Source organism: Heptranchias perlo, chromosome X (assembly GCF_035084215.1).
Source record: "Heptranchias perlo isolate sHepPer1 chromosome X, sHepPer1.hap1, whole genome shotgun sequence".
NCBI lineage: Eukaryota > Metazoa > Chordata > Chondrichthyes > Hexanchiformes > Hexanchidae > Heptranchias > Heptranchias perlo.
This window is the reverse complement of record NC_090370.1, coordinates 11446008-11468920: the sequence shown is the minus strand read 5'-3', so window position 1 is coordinate 11468920 and position 22913 is coordinate 11446008. Positions and strand designations below refer to the sequence as shown.

At 45.6% G+C, this 22913-nt stretch overlaps 1 protein-coding gene across 3 annotated transcripts in view; it reads right to left on the bottom strand.

The window, feature by feature from the left end:
- The window catches only part of LOC137307273 (rho guanine nucleotide exchange factor 25-like), a 279817-nt gene extending 259330 nt beyond the window's left edge, over nucleotides 1–20487 (bottom strand). For all 3 annotated transcript variants that reach the window (XM_067976714.1, XM_067976716.1, XM_067976715.1), the window contains exons 1-2: nucleotides 19873–20487; nucleotides 1584–1827 (exon numbers count right to left, since the gene is read on the bottom strand). In XM_067976714.1, coding sequence (XP_067832815.1) covers nucleotides 1584–1827; nucleotides 19873–19968 — 340 coding nt within the window. In that variant the 5' untranslated portion in view covers nucleotides 19969–20487. The remainder of the gene's footprint in view (nucleotides 1–1583; nucleotides 1828–19872) is intronic.
- Between the last annotated feature and the right edge of the window lie 2426 nt (nucleotides 20488–22913).

Here is a 22913-nt window from a genome sequence, read left to right as displayed (position 1 = left end):
AAGTCCTGGCTAATCCACCACCGCATGTTAGACGGGCAATCGTACAGCATGGTTACAGTCATGGAATCGAGGGTGGTAATGAAGAGGCAAAACTGAGTGTCATCAGTATACATATGAAAACTGACTCATGGATAATGTCACCAAGGTGCAACATAGACACGAGGAATAGGAGAGGGCCTTGGAGCACACCAGAGATGACCACATGGGCACGGGAGAAGAGATTTTAGGAGATGCACCGACTGTGCTGGGACAGGTAGGAGTGGAGCCATGAGAAGCTAGTGCCATGGAGGTGGATCATGAAGGAGAATTGACTGAGAAGGAAGGTGTGAATGACAGTGTCAAAAGCCACATAGGTCAAAGAGGACAAGGAGGGGTAACACACTGTGGTCACATCATGCATAATGTCAGTGACTTTGACCAGGACATTCTCAGTGCTGCGGACAGGACAGAAACCTGACTGAAGGGATTTGAACAGACAGACATAGAGCTGGGTGGTGACATCACATTCCAGAACCATAGACTGGAAAGGGAGGTAACAGATGGGATGATAGTTGGAGAGGTCAAGGGTGAGTTATTTTTTTTTTTAAAAAGGAGCGGGCTGTTTATCTCATCCTTAAAACGTGGGGTGGAACGGGGACAACGCCTGAGAAGAGGAAGCAGTTGATGATGTTAGTGAACATTGGGCCCAGAAGTGGTAGAAGCTGAGTCGCTGGGGGGGTGGGGGTGGGGGGGTCAAGGTAGCAGGAGGTGGGGGGAGGGGCTCATGGAAGAGAGGAGTCTGATGTGTGCAAATTATTGTTGTCCATTGACATTTCCAGTCTCCAGACCACTGCCCCTCACTTGGATGGCCACAAACATACATAAATTTATAAACATACACACTTTCACTCTCACCCACACAAACATATGCAGACAATATTTAACACACGTATGCACACTAGTGCTGAGTGTCCAGAGGTCTACTTTGACCTGAACCCTGGGTTCGCTGATTGGAACCTAACTTTGGACCAACTGGTTTCTATTGAAGCTGATTGCAAACTTTCAGTTGATTTGGCTCCTTGTCAAAAGGACCTAAACACTTCAGCCTCATCCAGCTGAAGCCCAAGTAACAAACACTTAGCATTGATGCACACACATCCACACCCACACAGGCACGAATGCACGCACAGACACATAAAACACAGCCACTTTAGAGCTAATTACAATTACTGCTAGGCTCCAAACGTAATTCCCCTTTGGGTCAGCTCCAACTTCCACTGCAAGAATTGGAGCAGAGAATTTGATTGATGCCTCAGCATTGCATGTAGCTTGTTATGGGTTCTGCTGTGCACAAAGTTCCCATCACAGCATCACTGGCTCATCGCGGAGGTGGACTACTGCCAGGAAGGTTGGCACAAGCTTATCTTTAACTGGAGACAAGCTTGGCTTCATGCAAGGATTTTTTTTTAACACTAATTTTGGTCCAGTTCTGCAATCCTTGTTGGTTCTCGACGCCAACACAAACATCAGCTGAAACCAAGAGGCCAATTGCCAATCTGAGGGCTGTATAACATATAAACAGCAGTGAAAACAATTTCCCTTACCTTCGCCAGATGGGAATAAGCATTCCATCTCAACAGACCTTGGGAATTCGCAAAGACTAGAAGCACTTGTGAAACTTGTGTCCCTAGAAGGACCCTGGGCGCCTGCAGCTTCTGGTGGGGCCCAGCCAGTCTTGTTGTCTCCTGGGTCAATCTTGGCCTCTTCGCTCTCTCCTGTTTGTACTCCCTCACCACTGGTGGTCTCAAGTTCCCCCACATCTGCTGTCACTTCACATGGATCTGATAGCTGTGAAAACAAAGAGTATACAATCATTTTGTCTCTTCGTTGGAAGCCATGAACTAACTTGTTTGAACTCACCCACTAGTTCTTTTCAGTTTCCAGTAAAAACCCATCAGAAAATTTTCACAGGCTTCTTTTAGCAAAGCCTGGCTTTCACGCTGTTAAGGTTGGCAGCATTAACAGTACCGCTCTACCATGTGCTTGTGCCCAATGATTTCTCAATATGGTACATATCCTGACCTTGACCGTACAATTTTAGCGAGGCACAGCTTGCGGGTTAGATGCTTGTCCACAGGTAGGGAGGCAAAAGCAGAAATCACCCTTGGCCACTCTCGCAGGCCTCCAAGAAGTTGAATCAAGAATGTCTTTGCCAGGGAAATGGTGCGTAGCATGGGGAGACAAGCAAATCATAACCGTGGAGGAGAACAAATGAAACAGCACCGAGAAGCAGGAATAGCATAAAAGGCAACATGGTACATGTACAATTACATGTGTGGTGTATATAGGAAAATAGGAACAGGAATAGGCCATTTAGCCCCTCTAGCCTGTTAACATAAGAACATAAGAAATAGGAGCAGGAGTAGGCCAATCGGCCCCTCGAGCCTGCTCCGCCATTCAATAAGATCATGGCTGATCTGATCCCAACCACAAATCTAAAGAACACAAGAAGTAGGAGCAGGACCCGGCCACTCAGCCCCTGGGCCCTCTCCGCCACCCACAGGGCATTGACCGATCCAAACTCAGCTTCATGTCCAATTTCCTGCCTGCTCCCCATAACCCCTAATTCCCTTTACTTCTAGGAAACTGTCTATTTCTGTTTTAAATTTATTTAATGATGTAGCTTCCACAGCTTCCTGGGGCAGCAAATTCCACAGACCTATCACCCTCTGAGTGAAGAAGTTTCTCCTCATCTCAGTTTTGAAAGAGCAGCCCCTTATTCTAAGATTATGCCCCCTCGTTCTAGTTTCATCCATCTTTGGGAACATCCTTACTGCATCCACCCGATCAAGCCCCTTCACAATCTTATATGTTTCAATAAGATCGCCTCTCATTCTTCTGAACGCCAATGAGTAGAGTCCCAATCTACTCAACCTCTCCTCATATGTCCACCCCCTCATCCCCAGGATTAACCGAGTGAACCTTCTTTGTACTGCCTCGAGAGCAAGTATGTCTTTTCTTAAGTATGGAGACCAAAACTGTATGCAGCATTCCAGGTGCGGTCTCACCAATACCTTATATAACTGCAGCAATACCTCCCTGTTTTTATATTCTATCCCCCTAGCAATAAAAGCCAACATTCCGTTGGCCTTCTTGATCACCTGCTGCACCTGCATACTAACTTTTTGATTTTCTTGCACTCGGACCCCCAGATCCCTTTGTACTGCAGTATTTTCCAGTCTCTCGCCATTAAGAAAATAACTTGCTCTCTGATTTTTCCTGCCAAAGTGCATAACCTCACATTTTCCAATATTGTATTGCATCTGCCAAATCTCCGCCCACTCACCCAGCCTGTCTATATCCCCTTGCAGGTTTTTTATGTCCTCCTCGCTCTCTACTTTCCCTCCCATCTTTGTATCATCTGCAAATTTTGATATGTTGCACTCGGTCCCCTCCTCCAAATCGTTAATATAGATTGTAAAGAGTTGGGGACCCAGCACCGACCCCTGTGGAACACCACTGGTTACAGGTTGCCAGTCTGAGAATGAACCATTTATCCCAACTCTCTGCCTCCTGTTCGATAACCAATCCTCCACCCATGCCAGAATATTACCCCCAATCCCGTGATTTTTTATCTTAAGTAATAATCTTTTATGTGGCACCTTGTCGAATGCCTTCTGGAAGTCTAAATACACTACGTCCACTGGTTCCCCTTTATCCACCCTGTACGTTATGTCCTCAAAGAACTCAAGCAAATTTGTCAGACATGACTTCCCCTTCATAAAGCCATGCTGACTTTGTCCTATTAAATTATGCTTATCTCGCTGAATGGTTCCGCCATTCAGCGAGATCATGGCTGATCTGTGACCTAACTCCATAACTCTGCCTTAGCCCCATATCCCTTAATAACTTTGGTTAACAAAAATCTATCAATCTCAGATTTAAAATTAACCATCGAGCTAGCAGAATCTTATATGTTTCAACGAAATCACCTCTCATTCTTCTAAACTCCAGAAAGTATAGGCCCATTCTACTCAATCTCTCCTCATAGGACAACCCTCTCATCCCAGGAATCAATCTAGTGAACCTTCGTTGCACCTCCTCCAAGGCAAGTATATCCTTCCTTAGATAAGGTGATCAAAACCGTATGCAGTACTCCAGGTGAGGTCTCACCAAAGCCCTGTATAATTGTAACAAGACTTCCTTACTCTTGTACTCCAACCCCCTTGCAATAAAGTCCAACATGCCATTTGCCTTCCTCATTGCTTGCTGTACCTGCAGAACTCCCCTGCTCTTCTTCGAAATAGTACCGTTGGATCTTTTATGCCCACCTGAGAAGGCAGACGGGCCTCAGTTTAACTTCTCATCTGAAAGACGGCACCTCTGACAGTGCAGCACTCCCTCAGTACTGTACTTAAGTGTCAGCCTAGATTATGTGCTCAAGTATCTGGAGTGGGCCTTGAACCCACAACTAATAATAATTAATTTTGAGGTTCTTCAGGCACTCTGGGCTTTTAGGCTTTCCAACACCCTAAAACCAACCCTTAGTATTAAAATTTAACTTCTAAAAGAATTCCCTGACTCAAAAGAGAACACATTGGACTTTCTTGGGAGTTAAAGGAATGAATTCAGCTTACCAGAGACAAAATTCCAGTCTAACTTGAAGGTCTGTTTTGAACACACAGCCACAAAATGGAACAATATGTAATTGCCTGCAGCCATTTAATCCCAGCAAAAATAAGTCGGTTGGGGGGGGGGGGGGGGGGGGGGCGGCGGTGTGGTGGTTCCAGAGGCGATCACGGGGGTGGATAGGGGAAGCCCTGGGCAGTGGAGGCCCGAGGTTTCCTGGTGGGGCCTGGAGGATCACTCCAGCTCCTCATGGCCCACAACTCGCCAAGGCTTCTTCGACAGCACCTCCCAAACCCGCGACCTCTACCACCTAGAAGGACAAGAGCAGCAGGCACATGGGAACAACACCACCTGCACGTTCCCCTCCAAGTCACACACCATCCCGACTTGGAAATATATCGCCGTTCCTTCATCGTCGCTGGGTCAAAATCCTGGAGCTCCCTTCCTAACAGCACTGTGGGAGAACCTTCACCACACGGACTGCAGCGGTTCAAGAAGGCGGCTCACCACCACCTTCTCAAGGGCAATTAGGGATGGGCAATAAATGCCGGCCTCGCCAGTGACGCCCACATCCTGAGAATTAATAAAAAGGTGAGCCCAGGCTTGAATTTCCATCCCGCTATTTCTGGAGGTTCTAGCTTACAGTTCTTCAAAAATTCTCCCTCAGAAACAACAACTGGTTTTGACAACGCATCTATTTCAAGGGCAATCACACAGCTGTATCTTAACAGCAGCATCACTTACCCTGCGAGCATTAGCAAACATTGTTTTCTGCATTTTAAACGACGGTGCTAATTCAGAAAATTTATCTCTACGGAACTTTCCTGTGACCTTATCATATTTCTCACCATGTTTGCTTCATAGTGTCTGCGAATGTTGTATTCTTTCACCATAGCTATCTGTTGCTTACAAATCAATCATGTTGGCTTTCCATTCACGTCCACAAAGAAATACAAATTAATTTAATAATTCATGTGAATGTTCTAGTAATTTATCTAATTGGTGCCCAATGTGTTCTGGCACACAAACTGTGCAGTTTAAGAGTGGGGAGTACAAAAGTTACAGCCAAGACTATTGTCAGGGCTTAAAACAACTATTATTTTTGCTTTTCTTTGAAAAGAAAGATTTTCTTTTGCAACAAAAGGCACTGAAGCTGGTAGTAATTGTTTTTCTCAAGTGAATCGGCAGCATAGGTTCGGCTGAGGCAAAATAACTACTTTAATTTTGAATTAAATCATTGAATTGTCAGATTTATCATCACCATTAGTAAAGTAAATGGTGGCAATGAAAGCGTATCAATGGGTTTAGTCATGGACACATCTGCCTCTGTAGGATTTATATCATTAAAATCCCAGCCACCAGGACAGTCTCCCCCAACCCCATCTTTTAGCTGTTCCCCTTTGTCAGACCCTACACCACAGTCATGAAGTCAATAATTGTTTAGTTGTAACAAAATCACAGATAAATCAGTATTTTTCTTTCAAACTACAGAGTGCAACTCCAGCATTCTTGTTGAGGTTTCTGCTTCCATCTCCCTCTCTCTGGATTCTCTTTCAAAGAGTGGGCTTATTGGGCTACTAGGCCCGAGTTACTTTAGCTCAGCCTGTTCTGGATGATCTTACTTTACAAACTCACTTTTCCCTCTTCTTACTCCTCCAAATCAAACAAAAAAGGGAAGTATCTAAGAGTGTAGTGTGTGCTACTCTGACATACTGTACAGTACTGTGCTACTTTATAGCACATGGGATCCAGATTTAATCACCTACTCCAAAGACAATTTACACCTGGACCTAACAAGACAACAACCCAGAACTACAGCTAATTTGACTTTCTAAGCAGGCGATGTCAGCATTGATGTACACCACAGATACAAAACAAATCCATTCACCGCATTACATTTTTCAAAAAGATATTTAATCCATCTCGCTGTCGTTCTAAACATTTAATTACAAAAGAATACCTGGAGGAGTGAGATACTCTTCAAAACACGATTACAAATATGTTACTCAAAAATAATTTAGAAAGATAATCCTGGCCACCAGGAGAGCCGGTCTCTGCCCCCTACAAACCCCACTGTCCAACTGTTCCCCACGCTGATGATTGAAGCTTGGGCACTGAGATCCCGAGCGAGGAGCCGACGGGTGAGACGGGGGAGTCAGGCCCGAGGTTCTGTGGGGGCCGGGGGCTTTGTTGACCGGAAAAAGGAGCCCAGAGAACTATAGCTGCTGCTGTGCTGTGTGCTGCTCCCCTCCTTCACCCAGCCTGGCGTGAGTGGCAGGAGTTGGAGCTTGCCATGTAAAATCAGGGCGTACAGCTCCCTGAGCGCTGTGACAATCCTCAGTCTCCGTCCCCTTGTTCCCCATTTGCCCACCAGTGGAAATAATCTTTATCCACAGTAAGGTCCCCTGGGTTCACTCACCCCTTTACTGACTGCTCCTATCTCACTGCCTCTCCCACTCACCCCTTTACTGACTGCTCCTATCTCACTGCCTCTCCCACTCACCCCTTTACTGACTGTTCCTCTCTCACTGCCCCTCCCACTCACCATGTTGCTTCTCCTGACTCTGCAGGAAATGCTGGACCCCATGCCCACCCCATTCCCCTCTTCCCCATCCCCCGCCCAAGCTCCAATCCTCCTGATCCCCAGTCCCAAGTTTCCCTCTCTTCTCCACCCGAGCCCCAATCTCCCGATATCCAGTACCTGTCACTCTCTCCCCAGACCCCCGTCTCGTCACCGTCTCCCTCTCTTTCCCCTGCCCCCAGCTCGGGGTGGGGGGAGCTTTCGGAGAGAATCTCCAGATGTCCATTGACCCCTTTTGTAAGGGAGCTGAAATAATCGTCATTTTCTTACCAATCTTCAAGGGTTCCAGGCCACATTCCAGGCCTGGACCCCCAAGGTAAGCCCCACACGGGCCATACCTGAGGCCAGTATGCCTCCCTTTACCGCTGAGAATCTGCTGAGCCTCCGAGAGGCCGGGGATGTGGGAATTCGTAGGTCCCTGGCCGGGCCCGGCCCGGCCCAGTTCCCCCCGCTCTAAATAAAGGCCACAAGAAACTCCCAGGCACAGGTCGGAAACCTGTCGAATCCAGGTTGCGGCCAGTTTGCAGTCCTCCTGCTGCATGCCCACCATAGTGATGGCCAGTGTGTGCTGGATTTTCATTCCCATGGTTTCTCTGCAGCCTGCCAAACAGAGTTACAACATTCAATCACTGGGTGAACATAGACTTTGAGGAAGTCACCAAACATGACAATCAATGTCCATTGTTATGTTTAGATGGATCTGTGGGAGATCCAGCTACAGAGTTGTGGGTCCAGGATTATCTCACGTGTTGGGTGTGCAACACCAGCGATATCCATTCCCCTCCTCTTCCTTTGCTTTTTCCTTCTCTTCTTCCTCAAATAAGACAACGCAGCCTCTTTCAGACGGACCAGCCATCATCTGTACAGGCGTGAAAGTCAGGTTTACAAAAGTTAGAACTCTGCGTCAAATAATTTTTTTACGATTGCTAAATAAGACATTGAACTATGATTGCAGCAGCATAGCAGACACAAGTGGACAATGAGGAGAGGTACTGCTTTGTAATGTGTCTTGGTGTCTTTATTGCGTGGGAATGTTGTTGATATTTTATTCAGTAAATAATGTGAAGGATAACTTACCAGAAAATCTCCAAGCCCAGTAGTAGACGTGCTCTCCAGCATGTTTTTCGAGGCTGAACCGTCTGGCACTCAATGCCAACCTTTGTGGGCACACTCTTGCCCTTGCTTCATAGAACTTCACCCGTGCCATACTTTTGAGGCAACTGGGGCACTTTCTGCATCCCATTTGGTTTCTGAACCTGCGCACATTTTTGGGGGCAATTATTAGCCCCCCCCCCCATTTCGACAGCCAATTGCTGTAAATAATTGTGGTTTTGTATTTATAAGAACATTTTTATAAGAAATGACGTCACTAAAACTGCAAGCTCATGCTCCCTGAAATAGGTTTATGTTTCAGTCAGATTTGGTGCATCGTTTTGCTCCTGTTGATGAGAAAAAGCATCGCACTCGATTACAAGGGTAAACGGTCTATTTTCTAGTTGTTTAATTATATGTCACATTTAATTATGTATGATATCGGGGCTAAAAGGGTTAAATTATGAGGACAGGTTGCATAGACTAGACTTGTATTCCCTCGAGTATAGAAGATTAAGGGGTGATCTAATTAAGGTGTTTAAGATGATTAAATGAGTTGATAGGGTCGATAGAGAGAAACTATTTCCTCTGGTGGGAGAGTCCAGAACAAGGGGGAATAACCTTAAAATTAGAGCTAGGCCGTTCAGGAGTGATGTCAGGAAGCACTTCTTCACACAAAGGGGAGTGGAAATCTGGAACTCTCCCCCCAAAAAGCTGTTGAGGCTGGGAGTCGATTGAAAATTTCAAAACTGAGATTGATAGATTTTTGTTAGGTAAGGGTATTAAGGGTTACAGAACCAAGGCGGGTAGATAGAGTTAAGATACAGATCAGCCATGATCTAATTGAATGGTGGAACAGGCTCGAGGGGCTGAATGGCCTCCTCCTGTTCCTATGTAATTGGATGATTTATCTTACAGTTCAACCCTTCAAAATGTGGTAAAGAACAATCTAGTCCTGTCCTCCAGGAAACCATAGTCAACCCCCAAACCAAGTTGCCGTGTCACTTTATTTTTTTTAAGTAGACACAAGACAGTTGTGATGGAAACGGCTCATCTCCGGAGGCCTTCGAAGCTGAACCCTCATGCACCTGTTGGCTGGCCACCTCTTCAACTCACTCAGCAAGGCGGCCCTCTGCACAGGTAGAGAAGGCCCAAGTTGATCCTGGGCCACGAGGAGGTCTGTTTCGCATTGTGCTGCTTGGTCCAAAAGGTCCAGAAGCAACTTTCAAGAAGGCATCACTAGAGACCGTGTCGACGTGCAAGCGAGAAAAAAGGAGGGTCCACAACGAAGTGAGAGGGAATTGGAACGTGACCTGTTGTAATGAGCTGCTTGGCCCATGTATTAGATGTCACTCTTGTACGACACTCTACACATTTACTTTAAAATTAAACACTGTTTTCTCTCTACTTAATTCAACTCCCCGGGCTGTGTGCCACCAATGGGAAGGAGATTGGGTGAATGATATGTCCTTTGGTACCCATGAATGTTGCTCTGAACAAGCCACAAAGTAGCATGGAAGGTGTTCCTTTTGATCCTCCCTCCGTTCCTGTGGAGAGGTGCCCGACATCCAGTCAATGCTTCACCACAGGGGCGCAGCTAAGATCACAAGTGCAGTGGCACGAGCAAGAGCCCAACATGCAACCCACCACTCTGTGCACTGCAGTAACCTTATGCAAATTACATGGAATTAACAGCACAGAAACAGGCCATTCGGCCCAAGTGGTCCATGCCGGTGTTTATGCTCCACACGAGCCTCCTCCCTCCTACTTCATCTCACCCTATCAGCATATCCTTCTATTCCTTTCTCCCTCATGTGTTTATCCAGCTTCCCCTTAAATACATCTACACTATTCACCTCAACCACTCCTTGTGGTAGCGAGTTCCACATTCTCACCACTCTCTGGGTAAAGAAGTTTCTCCTGAATTCCTTAGTCACTTTGGAATGCTTTGTCTTTTGCAATACAATATGATGGTGTAGAGCTTCTGCATTTACTCAGATCACCGGCATCAGTTAAAGTAGACCGTTCACATCTCCATCAGTCATACAGAGTACATGGGCCACTTCTATTCCACCCCCACTTTACACACACAATTTCTCCCCTCCTCTCCTGAAGGAGTTGACTCATGCTGGGATACAGTGCCATGGGCGCTGGCTGTGCCCTGAGACCTCACTCGAGTGGCCATTCTTCATATGAGTGAGTGTTGGCAGGCTATTCTACCATGAGGGATTCACACCTGAGCCGATCCTGCCCTCAACAACAACAACTTGCATTTATATAGAGCTTTTAATGTAGTAAAATGTCCCAAGGTGCTTAATGTGACATCCACATACACGCACTTTCAAACAGGATCAGAAGACGTCTGGCTGGTATTTCCTCTTCCCCAGCCCAGGAGGTACTGAGGTCAATTGTAGCTTCACTAGCAATAGCCCGACTCAGATCAGCTAATTTAGCACAGACCAGACAACGAACCTGAAACGTTCCCTTTCTGTATAAACCAGTTCCACACTGTACCGCCGTTTTAGAGGAAAGTTCTGACCATGAACTGAATGCAGGTGGAAGCACCACAATCTGCTTCACTGAAGATCATTTTTACACACTCTGCGCTGAGCTCTGTTTCACACCACACACGGAAGGAATAAAATCCAGCCCTCAAAAATTAGTATGTGGCCTCTTTAAATGTATCTCAGGAGCAATCTGCAACCCAAACAACAATGAGTGATTAAAACCCATTTAATTTTGCAGAGATCAAACGAAAAGCTTACAGAATGATTTAACGTGATTGTTATTTCGGATTTGGTGCTGTGCTGAGTGCCGTCTGCCAGTTCCGATGCCATTCCTATCAGGAATCACAGCCAACTTCCCGTCCCTGTTTTTTTTTTAAAAAGCTGAATAGAGGTCACGCATTCTACATATCTCCTGCGATCTCTCCGGGTGTGACTAAGTGGCTCTGGTGGGAACTTCCACGTGGGAGAAAATTATCAGCTTGCTGCTGAAAATGATCTCTGTTTTCTTTCCTAAATTTTATATGGCTAAAGTACAGGATACAAATGTGAGAAATGGGTTAATAGGAGATTTTCTCATTGGGTATATGGCGGGGGCGGTGGAAGGATGGAGTGTGGAAAAGGACCTTCAGCTTTGAGAGAAAGAAAGACTTGCATTTATACAGCTCCTTCAACGACCTCAGGATGTCATAAAGTGCTTTACAGCCAATTAAGTACTTTTGAAGTGTAGTCACTGTTGTAATGTAGGAAATGCAGCAGCCAATTTGCATACGGCAAGATCCCACAAACAGCAATGACCAGATAATCTGTGTTTAGTGATGTTGGTTCAGGGATAAATATTGACCAGGACACCGGTAAGAACTCCCCTGATCTTCAAAATAGTACCTCGGGATCTTTTACGTCCACCTAAGAGGGCAGATGGGGCCTCGGTTTAACATCTCACCCAAAAGACGGCACTCCCAGCAGTGCAGCACTCCCTCAGTACTGCACTGGGAATGTCAACCTAGATTATGCACTACAAGTTTCTCGAATGGGACTTGAATCCATGACCTTTTGACTCAGAGGCAAGAGTGCTATCCACTGAGCCACAGTTAACACTGTGAAGGTTAAAGGGCATAAATCCTAGAAGGTACCGTTATAGAATCATAGTATCTTACAGCACAGAAGGAGGCCATTTGGCCCATCATGCCCATGCCAGCTCTTTGAAAGAGCTATTATCCAATTAGTCTCACTCCCCTGCCCTTTCCCCATAGCCCTGCAAATGTTCTCCTTTTCAAGTATATATGCAATTCCCTTTTGAAATGCTTCCACCATTAACGGGAGAATACATTCCTGTATTACAAGAGGTTTTAGCTCATTTACAATAAAGGGGTTAATGCCTACATTAAAATAGCGGACAACGGAATGTCAAACAAGCATGTTAAGCATCTGTCTGCTACTATCGATAGGAATTTCTAAGCTTAAGTAGTAAGCTGCTCCTGTCCATCTGTTTGTGCATCCTGTAACAGCGCTGTCTGTAACAGCGGCAAATAGCTGCGTATTAAAGGGGCACTGTCTTTACTGAAAACGGTTTGGCAAATAAATTTTAAAAGGTTTGACTGTGATGCCGCAATTTGTATCAAAATGTATCGTTGCACCATTAAAATATTCTACGTTGTACATGCAGGACACTGTCCTGATGAAAATACTGCTTGTCTGTTCTATTTGTTCTTCTTCGCTACAATAAAGAACTACAGAATCATTGGGGTGGATCTTGACTTTGTGCGATAGTGTAAAATGGGTGCTAGCGAGTCGGCAGCCCGTTATTTTAATTTCCAGTGAAGTCAACAGGGAGAGATGTTAAACGGGCTGCCGACTTGCTATTACTCATTTTACGCCATCGCACAAAGTCAAGATCTACCTCACAGAATCTTCCAGCACAGAGGGAGGCCATTGGGCCCATCGTGCCTGTGCCGGCTCTTTGAAAGAACTATCCAATTAGTCCCACTCCCCTGCTCTTTCCTCATTGCCCTGCAACATTTTCCCTTCAAGTATTTATCCAATTCCCTTTTGAAAGTTACTGTTGAATCTGCTTCCACCGCCCTTTCAGGAAGTGCATTCCAGATCATTACAACACACTGCGTAAAAAAAACCCTCCTCAAATCCCCTCTGGTTCTTTTGCCAATTATCTTCAATCTGTGTTTTCTTGTTACCGACCCTCCTGCTAGTGGAAAGAGTTTCTCCTTGCGTCTGCTTAAATCAGCTTATGCTTGAATATGTTTAAAAAGGTTACCTCAGGCTGATCAATGTTTTGATCGGTCTTGCTAGTTTCTAACTCACCAAAACTTTTCTCCCTCTTTCAAGGATCTCCTTTCCTCGCCTCGTGTGACGCGCCTATCCCCAGCTGAAAGAGAACAAGAAGGCACCCTACACTCAACTCCTCGCCAATGCTGCTCTGTGATTGTCCAATAGGCCTCATACAACAGCAAACCAGGGTGATTTGCTCTCCATTTTTCCAGTAAGGGAACACCCTAACTGCCACACTGTGATGGTCTTTCTGTTTGGGGAAGTTTCTACTACACTACAGACAAAGAATAATGTGTTAGTTCTACGTGAGATAATACTGCAGCAGCAGTGGGGGCTACAGCAGCTGTGAATGTGATGAGATGTCTCAACAATGCCAGACTTCGAGTTACTGCACAGGTAAAAAAGCCTTGAAAAGTTGGGTCTATTTTGTTAGAACAATGCAGATATAATAGAAGTGTTTCAAATGATGAAAGAATAGGACAGGGTAGATAGAAGCAGAGTGTTACCAGTAGTTGAAAGGTATACAATGAGGGGCCATAGATAGAAGATTAAATGCAAGAGATTTAGAACAGAGGGCAGGAGAAACCTCTTCACAGAGAGTTGCGAGGCTGCGGGATTCACTTCCAGGAGTTCCTGGAAGTGAACTTCCTAGTAGTTGAGGCAGAAACTACGTCAACATTCAAGATTAGATTGGATCGGTGGATGAAGGAAAAGGGGATGAAGGGATGTGGGAATAGGGTAAATGTGATTAGAGCTATTTGCTCGTGTGGACTGGTTGGGCCGAATGGTCTGTTTCTGTGTTTTAACTTCTACATATTTCTATGCATGGTATGGCCACCCGATGATGCATTAGAAAGGTCATTTTGGCACCTAAAAACATGTTTGACGTCAAATGATAGAACTTCTAGGAACATAGGAACAGGAGGAGGCCATTCAGCCCCTCGAGCCTGTTCCGCCATTCAATTAGATCATGGCTGATCTGTATCTTAACTCCATTTACCCGCCTTGGTTCCAAGTCCCTTAATACCCTCGCCTAACAAAAATCTATCAATCTCAGGTTTGAAATTTTCAATTGACCCCCAGCCTCAACAGCTTTTTGGGGGAGAGTTCCAGATTTTCACTCCCCTTTGTGTGAGGAAGTGCTTCCTGACATCACTCCTGAACGGCCTAGCTCTAATTTTAAGGTTATGCCCCCTTGTTCTGGACTCTCCCACCAGAGGAAATAGTCTCTCTCTATCTACCCCATCAACTCCTTTAATCATCTTAAACACCTCAATTAGATCACCCCTTAATCTTCTATATTCAGGGGAATACAAGTCTAGTCTATGCAACCTGTCCTCATCATATAATTCTAATCTGTGATGTTCAGGTACGAACGCTTGACACACTCGTACTACATTCTACTTTTATGCCGGTGTTAAGTGTTTTCACATGAGTGTCAGCGATTGGAAGTTCTACCCTCAAGTTGGCGAGGGAGGGAAAGCATGGAGTTGCAATCAAATTGGAATTACGGAGAGAAAGGGAGAACGATGGGATTGATGGCGTGGACTTACTGCAGACTGGTGCTAGTCCAGTTTGCAGTACTTAGAAAGAGACTATCGAGAACCTCGTGTGAGAAAGATCTCACCATATTGCCAAAGGGTGGTCATCTTTCCTAACCTGATCAGGAGGAAAGAGCAGCAAGAGTAAAAGCACAAGACTGCATGAATTTTGTGTCTCTGGGGCCTGTTACTTTTAGCTTCTACACAGTATAAGATTTGGAAAATGTGCATAAATGAATAATTTGGCTCTCAGCACGTCTGCGACTCAATTTCAAGATCCTTACTCTCCCCTTCAAATGCCTCCACGGCCTGGTTCCACCCCATCTGGGTTCTTTTTTCCGGCCTTGTGTCCCTGCCAACACCTTCCATTCCTCTGACTCTGGATTGGTGCTCCCAGGGAAGAAGGGGACTCATTTTATCCACCTTAGAAGGATCAAAACTACATGAGCACTGCCAGGAATTGAACTCAGCATCTTTCATATCATCATATCCTCTCCATTACAAACACCGCCTACTTTCAGATGAGATGTTAAACTGAGGCCCCCTCTGCCCTCTCAGGTGAACGTAAAAGATCCTACGGCACTATTTCCAAGAAGAGCAGGTGTGTTATCCCCCGGTGTCCTGGCCAATAGTGATGTTGGTTGAGGGATAAATAAACAAAAACAGATTATCTGGTCATTTATCACATTACTGTTTGTGGGATCTTACTGTGCGCAAATTGGCTGCTGCCTTTCCTCCATTAAAACAGTGACTACACTTCAAAAATACTTCATTGGCTGTAAAGCGCTTTGGGATGTCCTGAGGTCATGAAAAGCGCTATATAAATGCAAGTCTTGCTTTCTTTACTTCCATTTCCATAACATCCCCCGCCTCCACCCCTGCCTCAGCCCATCTGCTACTGAAACCCTCATCCATGCCTTTTGTCACCTCCAGCCTCGACTATTCCAATGCTCTCCTGGCCAGCCTCCCATTCTCCACCTTCCGTAAATTTCAGCTCACCCAAAACTCTCCTGCCTGTATCATCTCCTGCACCAAATCCCGTTCGCCTATCACCCTTGTGCTCACTGACCAACATTGGCTCCCAGTGCCCTAACATCTCAAATTTAAAATTCTCATCTTTATGTTTAAATCCCTCCATGGCCTTGCCCCTCCCTATCTCTGTAACCCGTCCAGCCCTATAACCCTCCGAGATCTCTGTTCCTCTGACTCTGGGCTCTTGTGCACCCTCTCCCCAAACCCCCATCCCCTCGCCCCACCATTGGACTTGCCTTCAGCTACCTAGGCCCCACGCTCTGGAATTCTCTTCATAAATCCCTTCACTTTCCTCTCCTCCTTTAAGATTCTTCTTAAAACCCACCTCTTTGGCCAAGCTTTTGGTTAACCCTCTTAATATTTCCTTCTTTAGCTCAGTGTCCATTTTTCATTACACTTCTGTGAAGCACCTTGGGATGTTTTTCTGCATAAAGGCATTATATAAATGCAAGTTGCTGTTGTTTTCTTTTTACTATTATTTTTCTTCTTCCCTTAAATCTAGCACTACCCAACCAGAGGTGAAAGCACAGATTGCTAAACTATTGCACCATCCAATCCCTTGTAGCTCTGTTTGGAAGCTTTCTGAATAAACAATGCAATGATTGTACACGAGAGCCGTTTCTGCTATCCCGCACTGCCTGAAGGGAGCTGCATTCTCAGGGAATGTGTTGTGGAAAATAAAATTTAATTGAAATGGCTGGAAAGTCACGGGCCGTTTGCCCATGATTTCTTGCAGCGTACTCCCTGTGAGTGCAACCCCCTACTGGAGGCACAGGTCAGGGAGTCAGCCCTAAGACTGGAACAGCAAGATCAAGGGAACACCATCATCTGCAAGTTCCTCTCCAAGCCACACACCATCCTGACTCGGACATATTCTGCCGATCCTTCATCGTCGCTGGGTCAATATCCTAGAATTGGTGTCAGCCTTGTCTCAGTGATTTACTCTCACCTCTGTGTCAAGAGGTCATGGGTTCGAGCCCCACTCCTGAGACTTGAGCACATAATCCAGGCCGACACTCCCACTGCAGTACTGAGGGAGTGCTGCACTGTCGGAGGTGCCTTCTTTCAGATGAGCCGTTAAACCAACTGCCCTCTCAGGAGAACATAAAAGATCCCATGGCACTATTTCGAAGAAGAGCAGGGGAGTTTTCCCCAGTGTCCTGACCAATATTTATCCCTCCATCAACATCATTAAAACAGATAATCTGGTCATTATCTCATTGCTGTTTGTTGGACCTTGCTGTGTGCAAATTGGCTGCCACGTTTCCTACATTCTAACAGTGACTACACTTCAAAAGTACTTTTCAAAAGTTCCACATGTACACTGACGTCACCCAGCTCTACCTCACCACCACCTCTCTCAACGCCTCCATTGCCTCGGTGTTGCCAGACTGCTTGTCCGACATCCAGTCCTGGGTGAGCCAAAATTTCCTCCACTTAAACTGGTTAATACTGGCGTTAAGGTTGAAAATCTAGACTCCAATGTCTGAACCAGATTAATGTGTGGTTGAAGGTGCGTTTCTCAGTTGAGTTGGGCTGGGTCAAATCCATTTACATAAGCACATAAGAAATAGGAGCAGGAGTAGGCCAATCGGCCCCTCGAGCCTGCTCCGCCATTCAATAAGATCATGGCCGATCTGATCCCAATCTCAAATCCAAATTCAAGTCCAATTTCCTGCCCGCTCCCCGTAACCCCTAATTCCCTTTACTTCTAGGAAACTGTCTATTTCTGTTTTAAATTTATTCAATGATGTAGCTTCCACAGCTTCCTGGGGCAGCAAATTCCACAGACCTACTACCCTCTGGGTGAAGAATTTTCTCCTCATCTCAGTTTTGAAAGAGCAGCCCCTTATTCTAAGATTATGCCCCCTAGTTCTAGTTTCACCCATCCTTGGGAACATCCTTACCGCATCCACCCGATCAAGCCCCTTCACAATCTTATATTTTTCTGATCTTTTTGCTGATTTGCTGATCTTTTGTTTAGAGCTAGGGAATGGAGCACTTCCTAATTTCAGGCAACCAGGCCTTAAGCCTCCCCAGTCAGATGGTCTCTTTACTCTGCCCCAATAATGTACCTTAGCCCCCAGCCTTAGCAGCGTGCCCCCTCACCCCACAGCAGCAGTGTGAGGTTTCCCACACAAGCCAATCTTGTGGCATCCCTGGGGGGAAACTGTGACTTCAAGGGTAGATTTTGAGTCCAGGTGAAAAAGAAAGACTTGCATTTATATAGCGCCTTTCACGACCTCAGGACATCCCAAAGCGCTTTACAACCTCACCTGCTGCCAGAGCCTAGAGAAAAAAATCCAAGTATGTTGCTCACAATTTTTCGGCAACTGAATCAAAATGACGGAAAAATCACAGCCGGGAAATCTACAGCTGAGTGTCAATTAATGCCACACTGGGAGCATTTTGGCACTTTGCGTCCACCTCCTCTGGGAACTGGATTAGCACAACACCCTTACATCCATCGGAGAGGGAAAACTTTCATCCCAATAGTCTGGACTGGATTGAAACCCAGGGCCCAGAGGTGCAAGGGCAATAATACCACCCGGTCACACTCCTCAGGGATTTTTTACTGGGATTTTGTAAAAAGGTGCAGTCAGCACCATTACAACAACAACTTGCATTTATATCATGTCTTTAATGTAGTAAAACATCACAAGGTACCCCACAGGAGTGATTATCAAACAAAATTTGACACCAAGCCCCATAAGGAGATATTAGGACAGGTGACCAAAGAGGTAGGTTTTAAGGAGCATCTTAATGGAGGAGAGAGACGGAGAGGTTTAGGGAGGGAATTTCAGAGCTTCGGGCCTAGGCAGCTGAAGGCACGGCCGCCAATAGTGGAGCGATTAAAATCGGGATGCGCAAGAGGCCAGAGTTGAATTGGAATTACAGTTCTGATCACACCTGCCCCAGCTAATCATTAATTTTTGACCAAGAATTTACAGAAAAAAATGCATGGCAACAATTGGCACTTGAGCAGGTTCAGTGTGCCACAGTGCCAACATGGCAAACACTGCTCATATCTACGCATCAATACCGCCAGTCTCTTTGTTAACCCATTTGAATCCAGTCACCCCCTCCCAAAATCGGGGACATCGCAGTTCGTGCCATTTACTTGTAACTGATGCTTTGTCGGCCAGTTTTGAGTCAATAATGGGTTCCGTCGACAAATTTGCAAAATAATCACCACTACTGCAGTTTTGCCACAAAGTTCGACAATCAATTTGGTGAATGGTCTCTATGACTTGTCAAGACCGTGTGAACAGGAGCTGGTATCTCTCGCCTTTAGCTAGTCTGAATGACGAACCTATGGATTCTAATCTTAAGTGACAAATCAAACAACCCTGCTGTCCCATTTACATCGTCCAGTGAATTTGTCGCTAAAAACAAGAAAACTATTTGATAAAGTGACAGCAAATCTCCGACCGAGCAACAGCTTCATATGACCGTAGTGCAATGGAGCTGAGTTTTCGGTTTTCATTATTCCGCAATGTTCCAGGAGCTTAGCCTGCCTGAAAACTCCCAAATGCAGACACGATTCCCATTCAACCAAGTGCTATCTCTACCGGCATTAAACCCATCAACAGTAGATTTTACAGGGCTGTACAGTTTTACATTAGTGTACACTTCAGTAAGATACACCAGCCTTTGTACCCTCAATTTTCCTCGCTCCTCTCCTGAAGGCGCTATCTCTTGCCGGGGATGTGGTTCCACAGGCACCCTCTGGTACCTCACCTGAGCAGCCACTGACCACGAGTGAGCAGAGGTAGTGGGCATGGGCGGGCTATTCGACTGTGTAGGCGGGCTATTCGACTGTGTAGGAGGGCACCACAGCCCAGCCTGATGCTTGTCCTCACCTTCAAGTCCACACACGCAGGAAGAGTCACTGGCTAGCGATCAGGAGCAAGAAGTCTGGCTAATATATCCTCCATCCCATCCCACCCCATCCCCAGGGGGTACTGAGGCCAATTGGACCATTCCTTGTTTGCCACCCAGGCTAAGATCAACAGATCGGTGGTGACGGGACTTGGGACCCGCGCGGCTCAGAAGCGCATTCACCGATTTAAAAAAAAACCCGTTCAGCCCCTCTTTTCTGCTCAGAAATGACCGGGAACTTCGAAATTCCCATCCCCCACTCCCACACAAAAAAAAGTCAACGGGGAGATTCGGTTGCAAAAAGTGGTCAAGTCGGACGAGACTTCAAATCATGTCGTGCACCTACCCACTGCTGGCTGGGCAGAGCAAAAGAGCTCAAGATATCTGCCATGGCTCCGAGCATCTGCTCTGCCCTGCCAGGGGTCCGCTGAGGGGCTTTCATTGGCAATGGTGTAGCGTGTTGTCCGCCCGGGGAATCCCTTCTCTCATGGACCTCCAGGTGTATCTCCTCGCGCGGCCGGTTTGAGTCTTTCAGTCGACCAAAAAAAAAAATAATTTAAACAGATCCCTTTAAATCTCTCCTCGGTCCCGGAGTCCACTTAACTGCCACATACCACCAATCATCGAATAGTCCAGAAATCCAACAAAATGACACACAGGCAGAATATTCTCGTCAAAACCACATTCGAGGTAAGATCCCTTTTATTCCTGAAAAGTTCTTCTTTCTGGTTTCTAAAATAGTGGTTGGGTTGGTCGAGAGGGAGGGGGCGGGGTATGATGAGGGGATTTTAACTTGTTCAGTGGGTGAGTTTGATCACGATTTGATTCTCCAACAAAAGAACTCTTTTTTAAAAAAAAGGCATTTTATTTTTTGTCTTGCAAGCAGATAAGAGGCCCAAGCAGAACGAGTCATGGACTCAAAGCAGTCAGCATCATGCAGGAATCCCAACTCCTACTTGCAGTCTCCTTCCATGTGTGTGCTAGGCTTTGAGAAGGGCCATATGTTTTGAGTAGCCTACCGTAAATTTTTGTCTACAAACCGCGAATTATATATATCCGATCAGAAAGTAAGGCTTATGCAGCTAATTCCCACTTGAGTGATCAGACAAGTCAACAGTCCTATACATTTGACATTGCAAGTTTAGCTGATAATTATTTAAAGAAAGGAAACTTGCATTTATACTGCGCCTCTCACGACCTCAGGATATCCCAAAGCGCTTTACAGCCAATTAAGTACTTTGTTTGCAGTGTAGTCACTGTGGTAATGTAGGAAATGTGGCAGCTAATTTGCGCACAGCAAGGTCCCACAGACAGCAGTGTGATAATAACCAGATCATCTGTTTTAATGATGCTGGTTGAGGGATAAATATAAGTCAGAAGGTTGTGAGTCCTTCCCCACTTCAGGATTTGAGCACATAATCTACGCTGCTACTTTGGTGCGGGAATGCCAACTGAGGCCTTGTCTGCTTGTTCAGATGGGCATTAAAGATGTCATGGCACAATTTAATGAAGACCTGATGTGGAGATGCACCGCGGTGATGGACTGGGGTTGACAAATGTAAGGAATCTTACAACACCAGGTTATAGTCCAACTGTTTTATTTGAAAATCACAAGCTTTCGGAGGCTTTCTCCTTCTCCTTGTAATCACCAGGCATTGTTCTCTGATTATAAATGCGGTAACCTTCCATGGAATCCCACACTTGCTCACTTGACGAAGGAGAAAGCCTCCGAAAGCTTGTGATTTTCAAATAAAACAGTTGGACTATAACCTGGTGTTGTAAGATTCCTTACATTTAATGAAGAGGATATGTGCTGACCAGCCTTCTTTCCTTAACCAAGTAAAACCTCCAGCTTGCATAAAGAAGGGTTCATTTAACCGTGAATTTCAGTCTCCCCTATTAAATAAAATGGTTATATATACAAGCTGGCTTTACGGCAGTATGGCAGAGTCCCAGTGGGTAGCTTTGTTCATTGGCATGCCTTAATTTCCAATTGGCATTGCAGGCTGGTGAGATTCTCTGTCTTTGTGGATTGAGGGAGCGTTGCACTGTCGGAGGTGCCGTCTTTCGGATGAGACGTTAAACTGAAGCCCGGTCTGTCCTCTCAGGTAGACGTAAAAGATCACGGCGCTATTTCGAAGAAGAGTAGGGGAGTTCTCCCCGGTGTCCTGGGTCAATATTTATCCCTCAACTAACATCATTAAAAACAGATTATCTGGTCATTATCATAGTGCTGCTGGTGGGATCTTGCTGTGCGCACATTTCCTACATTACAACAGTGACTACTCTTCAAAAGTACTTCATTGGTTGTAAAGTGCTTTGGGATGTCCTGAGGTCGTGAAAGGTGCTATAGAAATGCAAGTCTGTCTTTCTTTTACCCATCTTTGTGCCAGCTTGGCTCTAGTTGGTCGTACTCTTGCCTTTCAGTCAGGAGATACGTAGTTGGTGCCAGTCCCACTCCAGGGTTTGACCACGTAATCTAGGCTGATGCTCAAGTGTGGGATTGCAGACCAAGGCTTTGCCTGCCCAGTTAGCTGCTAAAGCTCCCATGGCACTATTCAAAGAACAGAGCAGAGTCTCCTGATGTGCTGGCCAATATTCCTGTCTCGATGAAACCCGATCAACTGGCGTTTCATCTTAATTGCTGCTTTTGGAACCTTGCTTTACACAAAGTGGTTGCCAGGCTTGTCTATAAAACGTGCTTCAAGACATCCTGAGATGTGAAAAGCTCTAAATAAATGCAAATTTTCAAAAAAATTCGGCTTGCGAGGTCTTGCTCTGCACAATATGGCTGCTGTGTTTGCCGACATGACAGTTACTGCACCTCAGAATCGTTCCTTATGTATGAACTGTTTGAGATGTTTCTGAGAGGTGATAAAGTGCTATATAAATACAACGCTTTCTCTTTCTCCAAATCATTCTCTTTATCATCACAGAGATCTGCTGACCTGATAAAAGGTGCATTGCTGCAATTATTCTCCACTGTTTCTGCAAATGGTTCTTTTAACTGGAAAAAGAGCACTTTGTGCAAGAAAAGTTCATGTTAAGGTTTGATCTGCTTTCGATCTGATAATTTGTGCGTTTGAAGACCCTTGTATTGTATCCCATACTAGATGGGAGGGCAGAAATAGCACAAAGTAAACAACCACAATAGGCCCCAGTGTGTGCTGCTGACTACTTTTGGGAACCATTTTCTGTGTTGCATGCAGAAAAAATGAACACAGACAGCCTCCCTCCTATTTTTGCTTTGCTTGGAAATGTCAGCCATGGCTCAGTTGGTCACACTTTCACCTCTGAATCAGTAGGTCATGGGTTCAATTCCTACTCCAGAGACGTGAGCACATAATCTAGGCTAACACACGCAGTGCGGTACTGAGGGAGTGCTGC